This window comes from Barbus barbus (genome assembly GCF_936440315.1).
Source record: "Barbus barbus genome assembly, chromosome: 28".
Taxonomy (NCBI): domain Eukaryota; kingdom Metazoa; phylum Chordata; class Actinopteri; order Cypriniformes; family Cyprinidae; genus Barbus; species Barbus barbus.
The window spans coordinates 19,462,382-19,483,530 of record NC_136756.1 but is presented as its reverse complement, the minus strand read 5'-3'; the positions used below and the strand labels follow the sequence as shown (position 1 = coordinate 19,483,530).

At 36.9% G+C, this 21,149-nt stretch overlaps 1 protein-coding gene across 1 annotated transcript in view; it reads right to left on the bottom strand.

Moving 5' to 3' along the window:
- Nucleotides 1–21,149, bottom strand: part of nphp4 (nephronophthisis 4) — a 156,026-nt gene that overhangs the window by 17,997 nt on the left and 116,880 nt on the right. Inside the window, exons 14-19 of the mRNA XM_079383228.1 lie at nucleotides 18,443–18,634; nucleotides 14,603–14,793; nucleotides 10,915–11,075; nucleotides 8,549–8,729; nucleotides 2,484–2,615; nucleotides 587–801 (exon numbers count right to left, since the gene is read on the bottom strand). Of these exons, the coding sequence (XP_079239354.1) occupies nucleotides 587–801; nucleotides 2,484–2,615; nucleotides 8,549–8,729; nucleotides 10,915–11,075; nucleotides 14,603–14,793; nucleotides 18,443–18,634 (1,072 nt within the window). The remainder of the gene's footprint in view (nucleotides 1–586; nucleotides 802–2,483; nucleotides 2,616–8,548; nucleotides 8,730–10,914; nucleotides 11,076–14,602; nucleotides 14,794–18,442; nucleotides 18,635–21,149) is intronic.

Below are 21,149 nucleotides of genomic sequence, written 5' to 3'. Positions count from 1 at the left end.
GGAACACAATAGATCACGCAAAAATACAATTTTCATCATTTTTACTGTATTTCGAAACCCATATGACTCACTTTCTTTCATAAAAGTTGAATTTCAGAAGAATACCGTGGGAGCTCTTTTCCGAATAATAAAAGTGAATGAGTACTGGAGCGCTCAAGCTTCAACATTACAAAAAAGCACAATAAAGAATCACAAAAGTGTCCCATATGACCCATGTTCTATATTTCAAGTCATCTGATGATGGCTTTGTGAGAGTTGTGAAAATTTAACTCATTATTAACTTTAGTTCTCCTTTGCACGTTCAAGAGATTTCCAATTTGTAAACAAATGACTCTTTCGAATTAGATCTTTTCAATGAAACAAGTGATCTAAACTTTCGTTCATGAAAGAAGAAAGTTACATGGGTTTGAAATGACATGGGAGTGAATAAATAATACATTTTTGTCTGAACTATCTCTTCACTATCGACTTTGAAGCGAATGTCAGGATCACTTGGTGTACAGCGGTAGTGAAAGTCAATCAGCTCATGCTGAGACAGACAGCTTTTCGATGCTGCTCAATTGAAAACTGAACTGTCCTTTCTTACCGTGATGTTTGAGCTGTTCTGTAAAGGGGGCGTGGCTTTCTGCTCTTCGTGTTGACGGACAACTGCCATTCTGTCAATCTTCCTCTGGCGCACTTCCTTCGCTTCGGCCTGCTGATGCAGTGCGGCTCCGCCTACTTCCCTCATGGTGCTTTGTAGCAGTCTGGCCAGCTCGCTGTCAATTTCTGGCAATCGGCGGGCTCGTCTGGCATTGCTTGCTGCAACACACACATATACATGCGCATAAACAACATCTTTCGGCCCTACGAGACACACATGCTCTCTTTCCTCACTTCCTCGGGGGCCACTTTTCAACCTCCATTTGGCCTCAAATCCATCTTCGTCTTTTCCAGTTATCCCTCCCACCCAATGAGACCAGCTTTCAGATATACCTGCTCTGAGATTCATGCTTCAATGCGATTCAACATCACAACTAACATAATCCTGTGATTTAACACCAATGAAGACAGAACGACAGAGGATCAAAAGACGCAGGATCAAAAAGAGCCTGCCAGTGTTTTTTCCTAAACCTAAATTCCCACTGTAGCCCTTCCTACAGAGAGAGAGGGAGGGAGAGAGCGAGAGAGGGAGGAAGATCTACATTGCATTGGAGACAAAAGGGCCTCTCTGCGATGAATAAGAGCATGTTGAAGCACTCTCTTTATCTCCATCTCATCAGGCTGACATACACACACCCCTCCTGTAACTGCCCACTTATGTCCCAAAGACATGTGGGAGCCACTGTGTTATTTTTCACTGGCTGGGTCTCAGCTATCTTTGCAGGACGTGACATTATGTGGCACTGATGTCTGCCACAGTCATAAGCAGCCTGCTCTTCAGTGTACAGATAAACCAGAATGGATACCGTTACATAGACATGTACACACATTTCAAGCAAAAGCCCTGAGGCCTGAACCATACTCTACATGTAACAGGCTTTGCTTCAGGATGTAGATTTTATATGGGACATTAAGTGAAAAATATCCTTACAACTATTAATTATATTTATACGGGCTGTGAAGTCATCAATAAAAGACTAGTCTAATTATTAATCCATACTAACTATGCATGATTATAGTTTATCCAATCAGAAAGATCAGTTTTATGGGTCACGACCCACCAGTGTAGAACCACTGCTCTACCTAACTAATTGAACGCAAATGCTTCAAGCTATGCAAGCTTGATTTCACACATCGCTGCATTTTAAAATGTGTCAGAATGCAATTCATAATGCAATGCAAATACATGTTGCATTCTCAGCAATGCTGCAAGGGATGCTATAACGGGCATCTTGTAATGTCAAATATGATTTTTTTTTCAACTACTGTCATTGCAGAGAAAGAGTTCTGAGAAATCTTGTGGAGCAGGAGAGTTAAAGTTAGTAAAAACATATTCAGCGTAATGGCAGGATATTTCAAGGTCTATCAGGTTGTTTTCTGCTACAGTAGTGCAAGATCGCACATTAAATATGTAAAACAGCATCAGCCATATGAAGTTCATTGGAAACTCTCATGTTTCAGGCTTAAAAGATTAAATGTCTACATTTATGTCTTACACAACAAGGTAATGAAAGACTAATATTGTCTTCTCAGAAGACTTCTGCATGCTACATTTCCATATGTCATAATACTGTGATCCTCTGTTGATCAGAATGAAAAGACTAATCTTGGCAATGCTGTCATTAGAATGAAGCAAAAATAAAAGAGTGAGAAAGAAGATAAATAAAAACGGCCACTACAACTAAATAAAGGAATTCTCTGCCAAATCCTCTTCTGGAATTATCACCAAATCCCACATGATGTTCTTTTTTAAATTCTCCAGAGCTGTAGAACTGCAGAGCTCCTGAGTTCTGCGGATATGAAGTCAAGCTTTGGTGCTTTAGAGAGATGATATGCTATACCGTTAAGCTGGAGGACCGTGAAAGCAGGGACACCTCCTCCCGCAAAACCCTGAGGGGCATCGCTGGGCTGGACCACATGGGAGAGTGATGGAGGAAGAGCCAAAGAACTCTGGGAATTTGTCACACTGCCACCTGTTGGAAAGAAGAGTACAAGAAATTTAATAGAGCTCAGTCCAAAATCCAAATCAGTACAGTTTGATTTAATTTAGCTCAAATTTATGTCAATGTAAACAAAGAGCTTTCAGAAGATAGCTTTGTTACTACAATTTTCTTTGTTCCTAACAGTCTGGCTGATTACATGATCTATAATCTAATCCTAGATAATCAAGGAACTTTGCTGCCGTACTATGGGTGCAGCAGGCGCAATGATATTACGCAGCGCCAGAAAGTAGTCCCCAGCTACGTAACTAGTTATGATATAGCTGGGGACTACTTTCAGGTGCTGCGTCATATCATTGCACCTGCTGCACCCATGGTACGGCAGCAAAGTTCCTTGATTATTACACCGGAATGAGAGTATAGTTCCTAGCCATCTCGGCCTAGAAAATCACAACTTTTCATTTTCCGTCAGTCTTAGTACACGATGTAACTACAGAAGAGTCAAGCTTTAAATAGGAAAATTATCGAAACTCTTTGGTCATTTTTGATGACCAAATGCTAATGGTCTATTCCGATTCAATGATCTATGCTAAACTAAGCTAAAAGTGCTACCGCCAGACACGGAGATCGACTGAATAGATTAAAAAACGGTAAAAGTCAACTGTTTAACTCTAGGGGAGTTGTAAAATGAGCCTATTTCCAAAAAAAGTGGAGTGTTCCTTTAAGTTTAGGCATTGGGTAGGGTTAGCGATGAATCATGCAGAATATGTGCAGAATAAGTACAAATAAACAGCCAATATGTTAATAATTAATAAAAAGCAGTTAGTTAATAGTGAGAATTGCTCCCTATACTAAAGTGTTACCTTTCTACCTTTCATTATTTTTAAAAACAAAAACTTTTACAATGTGATATTACAAATGATCAGCTAAATTTTTACGGTTTATTTGATCAAAATGATACAAATTACATCCATAGTAAATATGCATTTAATTTTCACTGGCTGTGCAAATCTACAGTAAACAGTAAATATACCTGTTCTCAGACAATAAAACCAATACTTCATGTATTTTAAAAAATATATTTAATTAGAATTACTATACTTAAATATAGTTTCAAATATATAAAGCCTAATAATTTATATCAATGTCAACTGAGAATACATAAAACATATGAATATTATGAATATATGACTATTACTTTTACACATTTTCAGGTGTCAACAGTCAGACACAAAATATTGTATTGTGTGTATGTACCCAAGATATATATTAGATATATAGCCTCTTTTGTTTTATGTCTCAGGAATATCGAGGAGAAGCATTGGCTCCATAAGTCTGATCACTGCTAGCATGATAAATATAGGTGAAGCAAAAGCATCCCTCAAAGACAGACTTTAGAATGACAGCCTAAGAGTTAGATTTACCATTATAGATATGTCTGTTACAACAGAAACTGTCTCTGTTGTTATTCAGTTGAACTGATGACGACCATCACAATGCGACAAAGAAAGATGCATTGATTGGTGCCTTGCAATGATAAACATTCTGTGGTCAAAAATGACGGACAGGCAGGAATGTTAAACAGGGACAAATGGAAGAAGAGGCGGATGAGTAAAAAAGAAAACTACAAAAACAATACTTATGCAGAAAAACTGAAATGTTGGTGTAGGTGAATTCTCCTTGGCCAATGACCCTTATCTTACTGGTTTTCTATCTCTCAACGGTGATTGCTGTGCATTGAGAGGCAGTAAATTGTCTAAACTGCAGTGTAAGTGCTTTTCTCCCGTGGGGTTCACAACAAGCATCAACCGCTCTAAACATTCAACGGGCTTTACATGTGAGAGCTATAATTACAAGTCTGAGACACAGGTCAGGCACGGAACAGGTGATTGAAGGTGGGAGTGTGTGTGTTTCAGGGCACTGCCAGTGATTGATCGAAACTCCAATGAAAACAGTAATAGAGGGATGCATAAGTCAGACGTCTACACATTAAACAGACACTTCTTTTGTCAATTAGAAAAAAAAAAACAAAGACAAATGTTTCCACTCAGTATTTAACTGAAGAGCAATTAATTTAAGATCATTATAGTGTTTTGAAATGGTGATTGAGGATAACGCAGTTGATCCCAGACTGGTGATTACAAGTCATATACAAGTCATGAACGGTTCATATTGAACTGTTCAGTACGAGGCTTCGAGGATTCGATTCATTGGACTAATCCGATTACATTTGGAAAATAAAACAGCTTAAAGTGCGTGAAATATAATGTTCTCAGTGCCACTGTGCTCAACAAGGCAGCCCAAACAACGTGCTGTCTGCCCCGTGATAACCTCGTGCTGGGGTGCATCGAAAGACGATGATCTTGTATCGACAATAGCCAGAGATATTGTCAAAAACATAAATTGTTGGCAATATTAAGATATTTGGCACACACACGCCATGGTAATTAATTATTACCATGACATGCTTACGTAAAATAATATAAAGACACAATATAAAAAAATATTTATTTCATACTCGATGCTGCTACTACTGTATATTAGATGATGAGGCTGTTTATTATGTTTAAGTTGAATGGGATGCCAGCAGCACTTGAACCACCAACTGTTATTTTGCTTAGAATGTTGGCAAAAAAAACATCTAAATGCATAATGAAGGTGCTCAAGGCAGCACAATGAGAAATTTAGCTTTAATTACAGACTATTCAAGTAAGGTCAAAGTAAATGAGGAGAAGCGGGGGGTGGGAATACTAAATCAGAGATATTCAACCCCAGACAGGATTAGATTTCTCAGTGGAGGCTCAAGAAATGTGCTCCAAAGTTTTGCATTAATACTAACCTTCATGACTTTTACACAATTTAATTATTCGCTAATTAATAAAACATAAATACATCATGCAAAGAAGCTACACCTTCTGACCCGTGTACCCTTTCACCCACTGCATGTACATATACTGCCTGAGATTTAACAGTGACAAACTTTGGATTTACCATGGATTTCTGCATAGATTAGTCAATTGATCTATACACAATAACAATCAAACAAACGGTCTACTCAAATAATGAAACGTTTTAATGTCTTTACTGAACACTCAGTGTAAACTTTCACAGTGCAAGGTGGAAAAAAGGGTGAATCCCTAGGCTAATAACTTCTCTAAAAGCTAATTGGAGCCAGAAGTCAGTTAACCTGGATTCCAAACAATGAGACGAGATAGAGCTCAACTCGTATAAAGAAAACACTCTCACAAAGTTTGCTATTCACAAGAAGCATTGCCAGGTATGAATCTTGTCCCTAAGCAAATGAGATCTCAGAATGCGCACGATTAAGAATAGAGTTAGAGAGGGTTATAAAAAAAATCTCCAAAAGTTCATCAGTCCACAGTAAGAGAAATTATCTACAAATGGTAAAGGTTCAGCAATATTGCAACTCTCCATAAGAGTGGGCGTCCTACAAAGAAGAGTGCAAAAGGACAGTTCAAGAAACCAAGAGTGTCAGTTAAAGACTTTTATGGCATCTTTGGAACATGCAAACATCCCTGTTGACAAAAAAATGAGGAAATAAAAATTAATAATTGTTTGTGTGTTATTTGCTTAAGCAGACTATTCATATACAGTTGTTTAATTAAAGATCAGAACAAGTTTTATGACCAGATATACGTAGCAATTTCGCACAAATCCCTCACATACTGTACAGTTTCACATTCAAAATACTGCATTAAATCACATCAGCATTAGCTGAACAAATGAGGGGTTTGCTGGATTGTTCTAAGAGAAAACAGCATTAATATTAAAGAAAGATGATTTCAAAGAATGCACATCTTAAGATTTATAGTCTCTTTATAAGAGCTAAAGTTTGTTCTTAAAATAACAGAGTAGATTTCTCGAGTTCATAGCTCCCTCAAACTTTTCAAAGACCAAAAAACCTCTCATGCATATACATACACAACCCAAAACAATTTTGTACAATATTGCGAACCAAAGTGAGCCCTACAGCCTTATGAACCCACAGAAGACTCTAGAGCATCTAAAACTTCTGCAAATTTAATCCTGAAGACATCATAAATATCATCCAGTTCTTCCTCAGTGTGTCCGATAACTATACACCTGCCGGTTGGGTGTTTCATTATCTGTAGATGCCTCCATTAGACCCCTATTTACCCAGCAGAACGCCTTTCCGTAGCTTTGGAAATCATTCACATATGGAGCTCTTTTATCTGTAGTGGAGCACATGATAGGATTTCCATTAGGAAGCACTTTCTCTTATCTTCCAAATGTAGCTTTGTTTTAGAGGAGATGGACAGAAGTCTACACTGGCCCCTGGTGCAAACATATACTATTGTTTTTTGTATTTTTACCATGAAAGGAGAGATAGGGGACTCGCTTGGAAATAATTGTCGAGGAAATGCTAATTTCTTTCCTTCTTTTCCTCTCTCCCGTCCCCCATCTCTCTTCTTCTCTACTGAAATCTTCGCCACGCTTATCAAACGTTTGCAGATGAGCAGCGTGGGGGCCAGAGGCAGGCGAATTATAAAATCCTAATCTTTTCTCCCCTCCATCTGGCCCTGCGTCTCTCTCTCTCTGTTCAGTATAAAGGCATAAAGAATCCGGAGGTGATAGAGCCTGTTGCTACTGTGAGAAGCTTTTGACAGAGGCACCGAAACACTCTGAATTCAGAGATGATGTTTAACCTGTTCCATTAGTGCTGAATTAAGTTATCCGTTTCTTTTATGTGGATTCGCTGTTTGTTTAATTATTCACTTGTCTATTCGCATCAAGCTGAAGTTAATTAAAGAGGATTTCATTAAGAGCTTTTTCCATCACGTTTTCACATACGAAAAAGATGCCAATCATCACGAGTCCAATTACACAGAAGCTTCATTAATTCCCAATGATGTGAAACATCCTATCTGAGCAGAAAATGTCGAAACAGAGCAGGGTCGTGAAGTAAGACATCAATCCTGTGTGCATTACCCAGAGCGGTTGACTCGCGACACCCCACCTTATCAAAAGTTGACTGAATGTATTCAATGGACCGATTGAGCCATTCGCATGTACATAATAAAAGCCTTTTACCCCCAATCCCTCACTCCTCTGACTGATAATTGTTTTTGCTTTGACCTAGCCGATCGTCTGAGGTGCTTTCGAAGGATAAATATCTCAGTAAGCCTTAGAGAGCGAGTAAATCTCGGTCTCTTGTTAATGGCGACCACTCATTAGGAAACAAACAAATGGACAACGCATTAATCCCAGATTGAGATACGGCGTTGAGCAGCTTTTGAGCGGGTTGTGGATGAGTTAATTGATTCTGACCGCTGAGAGCGAGAGACAGAGGAAAGCCGATGGGTATCTGACTGTTTGGCTAATTTCTCAAGAAACTCTTGCATTTTCACTGGGCCTCTGAGACGGAGCTTAAGCAGATAAACATGAAGACAAACTGTGAATAGCTTTGACTTAGCTTGGATTTCCAGAGTGGAAAACAGCTCAGATATTTAAGGTCACTAATGACGGATGCTTCTTACGCTATAGTGACGTCTCAGAGAGAAGATTTCTTATTCAGTTTTTTTTAGTGGAAAGTTAAAGACAAGTGAATAATCCCTGCATGTCTATATATCCATCCGACAGTCTATGCCTTTTAAATGTTTTTTTTTTTTTTCAGAAGGCTTTGTGTCAAGCCTACATTCAAAATTTCCTATAGGTAAAATTACTCCTTTTACTTATGCTTTTTATTATTCCAAACCAAAGGTCAAATTTCTAGTTCTAGTTTGCTACCTCACTTCAAATTCAATTTAAATTGTATTTTCAATTCAACTCTGAATGTTGCACATTCCTGACAAATACAGAAATTTTTGATATTGCCACAAATCCATGTTTAAACTTTTCCGAGAAATAATCTTATAAACTTTCTTTAAGTATTTTACCCTAAAAATGACATTTTTAATTCATGGTGCTTAACAAACGATCCTTACCAACATTGCCAAGCCGCAGATGCAGAATTCCTTTTACGGTAGTGTAGACATTGATGGCTGGAGTGGAGCTGTGCTTGTTGTCATGCTTGCTGGCAAAGTTGGCATCCTGCAGGTACTCAGTAGTGATCACTTCCAGCTCATGGTTCACCTGGACGGCTGCACGGCCTTGACGCAGCATATGCTGCAAAAGCAAACATCACATACTAATATTAAAGGGTTAGTTCACCCAAAAATGAAAATTAGTCCATGTTTTACTCACCCTCAAGGCATCCAAGGTGTATATGATTTTCCTCTTTCAGATGAATCGAATTGGAGTTATATTAAAAATTGTCCTGGCTCTAATAAAGCAGTAGTCAAATAAAGCGTGCGTATCCATAATAAAACGTGCATCACACGGCTCTGGGGGGGGGCTGAATAAAGGCCTCCTGTAGCGAATCGATGCATTTTTGTAAGAAAATTATCCATATTTAAAATGATATAAACACCTTTTTCTCACTTCTGCAAAACTGGCGTAGGTGGAAGCCGTTCCGGCGGATGACATAGGACATACGCGCCAGTGATTAGCGACGAACATTTATTTGAAAAAAAAAAAATTTGAAAAAAAAAAAAACACCCACCCATGCCATAATAAACCTTGAAAGAGCCAGGACAATTTTTTATATAATTCCGATTGGTATACGTCTGAAAGAAGAAAGTCACATACACCTAGGATGCCTTGAGGGTGAGTAAAACATGGACTAATTTTAATTTTTGGGTGAACTAACTCTTTAAAGCTGTCAATTTAAGATCTTAAAGAGTGATCAATTATTAAAATAATTGTGCTAAAAATCAAGGCAATTCGTCATGCCCCCTGAATCAGTTTTATTGATCTTACCATGTAGAACAAAAAGATAAACAAAAATAACAAGCAACTAAGACATATGTTACAGGCTACTGAGAAATGCCACTGTGTGACGACCTTGTGGTTGTGTTTGAATCCTAAATGGACCCTTTGTTAATTCTGAAAAGGTCAGAATTCATGCTAAAGATGAACAGTCCAATTATGTTGATGTGATTGTATCTATTTCTGGTCTTGTTTTGTTTTAACCTTTATTCAACAGCTGACATCGATGAGAGCTCTAGCCAAGAGACCTGTGGTGGGGAGATCTAACAGACGCAGGTGTCCTGAAGTATGGCATGCATATTTCATAATTTCGACATGACACTCCCATCTGAGCACACTAAATAATGAATACCACAGAAAGGTTTCTGTCTGCCTGAGTTAAACAGCTGTGTGAGTTCTGTTGGGCTATTAATGAGGGCAATATTTGTACCTGTGTCAAAATTCTGTGTATGGCTTGTGGGGTTATTAACAACATGGCAAGTTGAGGACTTGCAAGGCTGTTGCCAAGAAATGTGAGGTGTGTTGTAATATTGTTTCGTCATTGTTTATGTGAGGTGAGTTGGGATATTGTAATATTACTGCTAAATCTTTGAGTGTGTTTACATGCATGACCTTATGGAAAATATGTTGACAACATGTAAGGTCATGTAAATGTCTTTATTGGCTTTCTGTCAGCTTATTCAGTTAGCAAATGTCTTTGGAACAAATTACTTTGTTACAGTTTTGACATCAAGACGATGTCAAAATAATGGCTTTCTTGCAAGTAAACCCCAAAAATAGGGTATTAAAATATTAAAAAATTAGGTGTAGAGTTTAGGTTTTAATTTCAGTAAAAAAAACAGCTAAATAAACTTATTATATCATAAAACATGCAGTACCATTCAAAAGTTTAGGGTACATACATAAAGATTTTCAAATGTTTTTGAAAGAAGGCTGCATATATTTGATTAAAATTTAAAATAACTGTTTTCTATTTTAATTGGCTTTAAAATGTCATTTATTCCTGTAATGGTAAAGCTGAATTTTCAGCAGCTATTACTCCAGTCTTCAGTGTCACATGATCCATCAGAAATCATTCTAGGTTGATTTTGAAACATTTCTTAATATGTATTATCACAGTTTAAAACAGTTGAGCTGCTTATTGTTTTTGTGGATAGGATTTTTTTGATGAATAGAAAGAACAGCTTTTTTAAAATATTGAAATATTTTATTACATTATAAATGTCTTTACTGTCACTTTTGACTATTTTAATACCTCTATGCCAAATATAAGTACTATTTTTTTAATTAATTCTTACTGACTAAAATTTTACGAACCCTTGAATAGTAGACAGATATTTTCCAATAATGCAGTTTCACGGCTGCTAAAAATATCTGTAACTGGTTTTAAATGTTACTTGCAAAATATATATATATTAAAAAAAATAAAAATCTATAGATGGTGGGGCAAAAGTAAATTTTTGACCCTGATAGGTAATTTTACTTTCAGCTCCACAGCAGCTGAGCCAATCAGCATTAAGGATTCACTGTCCCAGACATCAATCTGCAGGGAGTGGAGGGCCAGGTACCGCAGGAACCAGCCTCGTTCGCCTGGCTTGAGGAACTGCGGGTCAACTCGGTACTGCAACTGCAGACCAGGATAACCTGAGTAAGAGGAAAACAAGAGTACAACAGGAAAGAACAAACATGAATACTGAGAGGAGGCAGAAAAAGGGTTTGTGATTGAAGAGATGGGTTCAGTGGCCATTTAGAATGAGAGTGAAGAAAATATCCTATCTTTAAAACAAATCTCAGGTGGGTGAGAAAATGCAACGTCCAATTCTCCGAAGCAAGCAATCAAGGACTTTTATGTAAAAACCAAACACTCTGAGCTTGGTTTAGCCATCAAGTGAAATGTGTGGGAAATTTGCATAAACATTTCTGAGCTCCATCCCTTTCGCACGCACCACGTCCTGTCAGTCATGAATATCAAACACTGGCAGTGCCAGAGCCACTGATGTTTTCTATATGTTCCCACATGTTTCCCCGTTTCTAAAGTGATGAGTGTAATCAGTTCTGAAAATGCTTGGGTAACACTGCATTTACATTTGTGTTTTTAGGCAAGGCTGAAGAAGGTCCTGAACCAATACCTCATGTGTATGCCTCAGCAGTGATTTAAAGTAGATCTGAGCAGTGATTTAAAGTCAGAAAAAACAAGTGTAAAGAAGTATAAGGCAGCATTATTGATGTCCTCGATGGGATGTATAGTAGAAGCTGCTAGCCCAGAAAAGAATGTAAAAAGAGTAAAGAAGTGCAAGGCAGCATGTTTGATGTATGGCAGAGATGTTGACAGACTTGCAAAAAGGGAAGTGCAGTAGTTAAACCATGAAATGTCCATAGTCTGGATGAGGAATAGCTGCCAAGGAAAAGCATTTCTTCTACTGAACAGACCCTTTGGCCACCTTAGCACAAAAATACACAAGTTTGGGGGTTATTTTGTGAATATATTTAGAAATCACTGTAGTATGCAGATTTGGTACTGCTGCTTAATGAAGTGTTTAAGAACAGCATGCATTTGAAATCTTTTGTAACATTATAAATGACTTTACTGTCTTTTTTTTAATTATTTTTTATTTAATGCATCCTAAAGTATATACAGCCTTAGAGTGATCTAGTGTAAAAAGAAAATGGTAAAGGTCCAAGCACCAATCCATGTGGAACCCCAGTGGAGTAAGGCATGCAAGCCTTTCCAGTTGACTTGGTACTGTACCTACTGTCATCCAGGTAGGATATAAACGAGAAAAGCACTGACCTAGAAATGAGCATTTCTACCATTTTAGAGATCAATAGTTTGTTGTTTGTAGCATCAAATGCTGTCAAAAGATCCAGAACAAACAGTATAGAGTAAAGCAAGGACACTCTGGTGATGTGAGGTTATGGAAACAACAGCAGTTTGAGTGGAGTGACTGGATTTGATTATTGATTGATGGGGCCAAGCGGGTTGAGCACAGTCAAAACTGAAATGAATGCATTGTATTGAATTGTAAACAAATTAATGCAATTTAATTCCTGGCAAAACAAAACAAGCAAATGCAACACTAATGCTTAATGAAGTCAAAATGTTAAACTAACTGTTGCTTTTACATTCTACTACTTCAGGCAGAGAGACAAAAATATTATGTCTTCATTGGAGAGAAGTGCAATTCTCAGCCGAGAATCTGGGATGAGAAGATGTTATGCAACAACCAGTAATTGCACAATAACAGTATCATATCCCACAGGATACAGATGTTCCCTCCACAGACATCAAAAGGCCTTCCGAACAACATCATCATTCAGCCTGTAATCTTTATGGCACTGTATGGCTCATTGTCTTGTATAGTCAGGCCAGAGGTAGGTTTAAGGGCTGAGGTCAGTGCACTGAGGCATAATACTTTAACGCCTTATAGCAGGGGGTCTTCAATAGGGGGTCTGTAACCCCTATGATGCCAGAAACTTATCATTTGATTTCAAACAATTTTTTTAGGAAAAAATAGAATAAAATATAGTTACAAACGTTCAACCATAGATAAAGAAGCTATTGGAAGTGTTTCATTGTTTCTCCCACATGCAATACACATTGTACATAATTGCTAATTCCATTTGCAATGTAAGCAAGTTAGAGTATATAAATACATGCATGTATGTATGTATCAGGATTGCACCATTTAGAATTAAACTGAATACCTTTTAAAATTTTATTCAATTCCTGAATTTAAGTTTAATTTGTATTAAGTATACAGTAGTATACAGAATGTAAAATCTATAGTCAGACAGATAAATACATGGATAGACACAGACAAACAATAGACAGACAGAAAGCAAGCAGACAGACAGAGAGACAGTATAGACAGATCAATATATAGACAGATAAACAAAGAGACATACAGCAGACAGATACAGACTGACCAACAAACAGAAAGACCAATAGATAAACTGACAGACAGACAGATTTGCACAACCCTGATATACGTGATACTCTTCTTTATTTTCACCAAGTGGTCCTTAGCCTCAAAATGGTTATAGGGCTGAATATGAGGATAGGGCTTGCACGCTGACGCTAGATGTATTTTTATGTATGATATTACATCTCTACTGAAATAAAAAGGCTGAAAGCAGACTGTTAGAGCTGATCCATTTTTACCATTGCTTCTCTCCGTCATGCTCTCACGCTCTATCACTCTCTCATTGTTCAAGTTTATTTGTATAGCGCTTTTTTTTTTTACGATACAAATCATTGTCTGTCTCATTTCTTCTGTTCTCCACCACTCAATCTATCTTACTCTCCAACCTTTGTTCTCTCTATCATCTATCCCTTCATTCTACTCAGCTCGTCACTGTAGACAAATAAGAAGCTGTCTACTCATGAGACAGACACATTCTCATGTCATGTATGTTCCACCTCGTCGGATACTTTATCTAGCCAATCAGTAAAAGCCATTTCAATGCAACAACTGGTGAATTCGCTGCACAGTTTTGGTTTTTCCTCATAATGGGAGCTTTTTTCAGTCAAGGCGTTGCTTGCAAAACATATAAATCAAGGCAATGAGCTTTAGCCAAGATTTTCATGGTATAACATGAGAGCAAAAAGCCCCACTCTGCCGGTGGGAAAAGTGCACTTGAAGTGCTCTAAGCTCAACATTTTAAGGTGCTTTGAAATATCGGCCTTTGCCAGTCTGTGAGAAACTATTGATAAAAATAACTCACATCAGGGGCAGGTAATAAGTATTTTTGGCAGCCATATGAACCGACAGAGCCAAAACTGTTTTCTCAGCACTATCAAGTTCATCACAAAGTCACGCTGCTTCTACACTTCTCATCAGCAGGCTGCTGTGTATGAAGACTCCTTCTTAAAAGCAATTACTGGACTTCAGCCAAGAGCTGTAAAACTCTAATTGCTCATTTTTTAGAGCTTTATTCACTAAAATGCTGCATGTGTTGCAGTTAAAAACGGCTATAAAGTTTTACGCAGACATTGATCGAATTCATTAGAATGAAAAAAGTGATATTGGCCATTTTGAGAAGTGCTATAAATATGCGTTTGCTTTGAAGAATGCTTCTAAAACAAGACAACTGATTAGTCAAATGAAATAAACATGTTGAGGAGTGCTGAAGAGAATCATCAAGCATTCGTAGCAGGATGGTAATCATACCGGAGCTAAGTGTGCCGTCCTTGTTGATAACAGAGAGGACACAGGGGTAATCAGAGCTGGATTTCAGCTTGCTGTTCCTCTCCGGGTCAAGCAACTTCAGACGCTCGGTGGTGACAGGGGGGAAGCGGTAAAGCTGGAAGGTGAAATGGACAGTGCTGGGCCAGTCTGAATTCACACCAGCTTGAGGGAGCCTAGGGAGAGATAGAAAACTTATTGGCATTGGGGAATGTGACATTATTGAAAAGCAATGATGACAGTCTGAGTGACTTCACAATGATGAGCAAGTCTCAGTGATTCGATGATAAAGAGCCAGTTTGAATGACTCCTTCATAAAGAACCAGTTTCAGCGATGCAATGATGGAAAGTCAGTTCAATACACTCTATGATGAAGAATCTGTCACACCATGACAAACTCCTTTCAACCAGATCAATACAACTAATTTAAAAGTTTTTTTTTTTTTTTACAGTTAAAGGTCATATCACGAGGAGTCAAAATGTCATTGATCTTTTTCAGATAAAGTAGTTTATTCAAATATGAAAGCATACTTTAACTTTCAAAACTGAAAATTCCTTCTCATTTATGAAAACTCACTGCAAAAAAGGGCCTTTCCATACTTTTGATATTAGTCAGATGAATGTTTTCGAACCTTTAAAAAAATAATAATGACTTTTTGGCAAAACAAAACATGTAAATAAAATAAAATCACTATCATTAATAACATTAATGGTGAATAACTGCCTGGCTGAACCCGCTCAACTAATTAACAACGATAAAACAGTATCCTTGTGCCAGAGCTTGAAATAATTATGCTTGAAAGTTTTTTGTCAGAAAGAGCAGGCAAATCATAAAACAAAACTTCCCATTTAATCATGTGGAGCTTTAGCATTCTTGAAAGCAAAATCAATAACTTTCTTGCAAATTCATTACCCTGTGGCTCCTTCACAGAAGAGAAAAATCAATAAAAATAATAATAAAAAAATAAAATTATTTGTGATTTGGTGAAGCAGGACTTTTGGGGAGAAGTTAATTCCTTAAAAACATGATATTTTAAATCAATTTAATTATCCAGTAATGGTCCACTGCATTTTATGTAAGCAATAATCATCCATCACTGAAACGCTCCACACCTGAAGAAACAACTTCATTCAACACCAGGAGCTCAGGGAGCGACGGGTTCAGTCATTCAAACCTGAAGGTTTAAAAACCAAGCTGGGTTTAGAACACCAGGCTGCCGTTACACGAACAAGAGGATAAACAAAATATATAAATAATTAAATGAAAGGACATAAATGAATTAATCAAAGTCCTAGGTGACATTTGAGAGCTGACAGGGCAGTGTGAAGAGTTCGTCTCCATCCTCAGCAGAATGAATTAAAACGGAGGGATAGATTAGGGAAGGATGATTGCTTTCTTTTCTCTTTGTGAGGAAGATTAGCAATCAATCACTCAGAATTAGATAAGGATAGAAACTATTTAGAGTGCGGACAATTGGCAGGCCCACTGAGCGCGATCACATCACAATTCAAGAGTTTAAGTGCTATTCAGTCAAAATGTCAGTTCTGACCTCAGAGCCAATCAAATGACTTGAATTCCTCAATTAAAAGAATAGGCCTTACAGCTACGCAAGGATTTCACATCAATATTCATCTGGTAAACAAAGGGATGGATAGCTCAGTATGGCGAGTGGAAAACTGAAATTTGTGAGAGTGAATGCACAATACACACACATGCACAATAATGGCGTGCTTTAAAAGGGAGATTCATTTAGCAGATAAGTTTTATTTCCTTCACAAAACAGAAAATGTATTCAGGTATCTCAGAAGGCCAGCAGGTCAATGCTATGTCCGTTGACTCACCAGCCCTTTACTTTTTTTACTCTACACATTAAAAAAAATAAATAAAAAAAAAAAAAAATAAATATATATATATATATATATATATATATATATATATATATATATATATATATATATATATATATATATATATATATATACACACACAGTGGTGTGAAAAAGTGTTGGCCCACTTTAATGTTTCAGATCATCAAACAAATCTAAATATTAATCAAAGATAACACAAGTAAACACAACATGCAGTTGTGTTTTGCCAGAAAACATCTTGATGATCCCCAAGACTTTTGGGAAAATACTCTGTGGACTGACGAGACAAAAGTTGAACTTTTTGGAAGGGGTGTGTCCCATTACATCTGGCGTAAAAGTAACACAGCATTTCATAAAAAGAACATCATACCAACAGTCAAATATGGTGGTGGTAGTGTGATGGTCTGGGGCTGTTTTGCTGCTTCAGGACCTGGAAGACTTGCTGTGATAAAATGGAACCATGAATTCAGCTGTCTACCAAAAAATCCTGTCCGGCCATCTGTTCGTGACCTCAAGCTGAAGCGAACTTGGGTTCTGCAGCAGGACAATGATCCAAAACACACCAGCAAATCCACCTCTGAATGGCTGAAGAAAAACAAAATGAAGACTTTGGAGTGGCCTAGTCAAAGTCCTGACCTGAATCCTATTGAGATGCTTTTTAAGGCATGACCTTAAAAAGGCGTTTCATGCTCGAAAACCCTCCAAATTTTGTTTTCCCTTCATAATAAAAAAATTCATTCAAAAACTGCATGTTGTGTTAACTTGTGTTATCTTTTATTAATATTTAAATTTGTTTGATGATCTGAAACATTAAAGTGTGACAAACATGTAAAAAAATAAACAATCAGGAAGGGGGCCAACACTTTTTCACACCACTGTATATACATACATATATACATACATATATATATATATATATATATATATATATATATATATATATACATACACACATTCTTTTTTAGGTGATAAAATTTTAATTTAAATTGTGTTAAATTGATCTCAAGGTTGAAAAAGACCCATTTCATCACCTTCTCTCCCCATTTGAGAAAAACAATGACTCAACAGAGACAGTGAGAGAGATACAAGCGAAAGAGAGGGAGAGTGTGCTTTAAATCTATCAATGCCTGATCTGAGAACAGAGAGGTGCCTGAGTCTGTCACAAGCACACTTGACAGGTGCCGTTTCTTATGTTGACAAGTTAGCATCAATACTTGAGTGATATATGGACATTGGCTGATTGGAGGCAGAGATAAATTTGGCCAGAGATGCTTGGCCCTGAAACAACACTTGAAGAGCTGCATTACTACTGAAATAAAGGACCTGACATCTCCTGTTTAATAGCTAGTGTTTCAGCACTGCTCGTAAAGACTGTAGACTAAAACATACTGCTCTATAACAGACCCACCTGTGAATCTTTTTAAGCAGATTAAGGCATTTTGTAATTTAACTATTAAAAATACTAATAAATTATATTACTTATTAATATTATTAAACAATTTCAATGCAATTTTTGGCCTTTTCCCCATTGCTTTAAATAGATTTTTTCCTGGAATACACAAATAACCAACTGAAATAAACAATTTAATTTAGTAGAGTACTTAAATAAATAACATTATTTCAGATGGATGTTGTTAGAAAAAAATTAAATAACATTCACATTAATTTCCAATATGTCTGTGTTTGTCCAGACATGTCTACAATTTAAATGGATTGCATGCAAGGAAATAACTGTGACGATATGTTCAACAAGCAGAAAACATTTTTAGTGAACCATTTTTGAGTGAAGAAATGCAGAATTTTTTTTTTTTTTTAAATGCCCACAGATAAAAGCAGAGTATTACTGTGTATATATACATATAGAAGTCATACATAAAAGAACACAATAGAACAAAAACATAAGATTGAAACCATAAAATTCAACCAGTTTTGCTATGGCCTCACATTCAGAATTACCTGGTAAAAGCAAGGAACTGAAGGATGAGAGTGTTGGCCTGCAGAGGATCTGCTTCTTCTCTCTGGGGGTTAAAGTTCACAGGCTCAGAAGGATCCAGAACCTCAGCAACCTGGTTCTGATTGTCCAGGATCTGAGGAAAACCAGAGGAGAAGAGCTGGGCCAAAAATCTCCGGGAGGTCGATCTGGAGGAGCTGAGATAGACAAATCACATTTGCACAGTGAAAAAAAACAAACAATAAAAAAACAAAAAAAAACTGGCTGTCATACAATTTTGTGACATATCTAATGATATGTTAGCATTACACAATGCAATAATGTAGCTTTTTCCAATTACCTAAGCATTTTCTTACTGAACATCTGCCATACTGAGCCGCATTCAGTTCTGTGTGCTTCACAGATCTTTAGTTACAATGCTATACCTGAAGCACATGAGCTGCCAAGTGCTGTCGAGACAACACAGGACACAGATCAGTAAACAGATATGGCAGCCTTCTGTGCGCTATCAGGTAGATTACAATGCGTCGTCACAGTATTTCACATGTAAAACCCTGTTCAGCCACAGCATGATCTGTGTCAAATATTAGAGCTCCAATGAAATCCTCGAGTGATCTGGTAATATGTCCTGCTGTGATATCTAAAATAGCATCTCACACATGAGATATCATTCATGGCTTTATGAGGCTTACATCAAGCACCACTTTCTTAAGGACTTCAGAAATGACTTCTTTCTTGGAAGAATTGCATTGTCGCAGATAAAACGATATTGTCGCACTTGAAATATGTTCTGTTAGACATAGAAAGAAAATCAGACCAAGAGAAAGCAAAACAGAGCAAATACAATAAAATATGGGTGGTGTAACAGCTGTTGCGCAGAATTGTACAGCATAAGATATAAAATGGTGGATATTTTCATATCATATATGTGTAGTTTATTTAATAATGCAGAACTACAATCTTCCTGCTGTTGGTACAGATCTGAGAACACAATACAGCCACAGATTTTCATTGCTAGAGCTAAGGTAGAAGTCAGTAGTATGTCAATATGGGAAATGTGAATATGGAAAGTCAATATGACGTCAAACTTGACTGTTTGAACTACGTAAACTTTCACATATGTAAAACATTTCATCCTCCCGGTACAATCTCTATGATCAATATGGCTCCTCAGTAAAATATTTCAACTTGCACTGAAGCTGTACGAAGCCCTTTTCCAGCAATAAGAAGAGCAAAAATATATGTGAGCATAACGACAGCAGGACTTTAATGTGTTCTTCCAGTGACTCACAACTAATTAGGAGACACAGTAATTAGGTCTACACTTATACCAGGCTTTTAATTGCCACAGACAAAGAGGAATATAATATTACCTATGGATCATGGTAATTTTCTGCTGAATTACACATTAATAGGCCTTGCTTATTATTTTCACACTCGCCTGCCCAATAAATTTTTTACGAAGATCCACACAGAAAAAAAGATTAAGACTGAAAGAGAGAAAGGAGAGAGACATAAACAAAGCTAAAGGCAGATAGAGACTGAAAACAACACAATCCTCTGTTTTGGTTATATTTTCTTTAACTTCATTTGTATGCATTACTAATGTATAATCTGTATATGAATAAAAAATATTGAGTTAATTACATGATATGCTGATTAATACAAATCACAGTTACTTTAATTAGCACAATCAATATTTCCTGAGAAAAGCCCCCGAATGAAGATAATGCAATATTTAAAGGGGTCATCGTATGCAAAATTCACTTTACAAGTTGTTTGAAAAAAAAAAAATTGTGTTTGAAGTGTGCGTACACATACATCCTATAATGATAAAAATCCACCCAGTGTTTTTTTTTTTTTTTAATCCCCTTTCTCAAATCATTCTGTTCTGAAGTTCCTGTCAGAATGACGTAGTTCTGTACAGACCACTCCCACGAGAGTTGATTGACACTAGCGTCTTACCTTAGACCCGCCCTGAGTGAGCTGAGAGCTGTCTGCCATTGTGTCAGCTCCGGTGCAGGGGAAGACAAGATGTCTCAGATTAAGTGATTGAGGTGTTTAGTTGTTGGATGTAATAATGAATATAGCATTCGTCAGTTACTCCGGACATCAGAGCCACTGAAGATGCAGAGGATTAACGTTACTTTTGCTTTGAAGTGAATGCGCCGATCCCCGATCTACATAAATGCATCTATGTTTGCGCAAATCATTCGTGATCCAGCTTTATCTACAGAAGAAGTGAGTATTACGGGTTTTTACAAATCTTTGCAAATCGCCTTTCCTAATAATGTGCTAGTTAGCCAGTTTCATGGCTGAGTTTAGCATGCTCCATAGTAGGGGTGGGCGATATGGCAAAAATATCATATCACAATTTTTTTTTTTTAAATATCACGATTTCATGATTTTATCACGATTCTTTGTTATGTTGGTTTTACTATTTTGTCTGAGCAGTACAGACAAACTAATTTCCCTATTATAAAGACAAAGCCTTTCAAGGTAGCAAAATATAAAAAAGTATTGTGGAAATTTAGGCCAAAGTGGGCAAAGATAAAAATCTTTGTCAGTATTTTAAATTTGCTATTAAAAAATAAGAACAAAGATGCACATTACAAATACACATAATATACAAATAAAACAAACCGTGTTTTATTTTCAGGTACAATAGGTGTATTTAGCAGAAGCATTCAAGAAATTGAATGAACAAATATA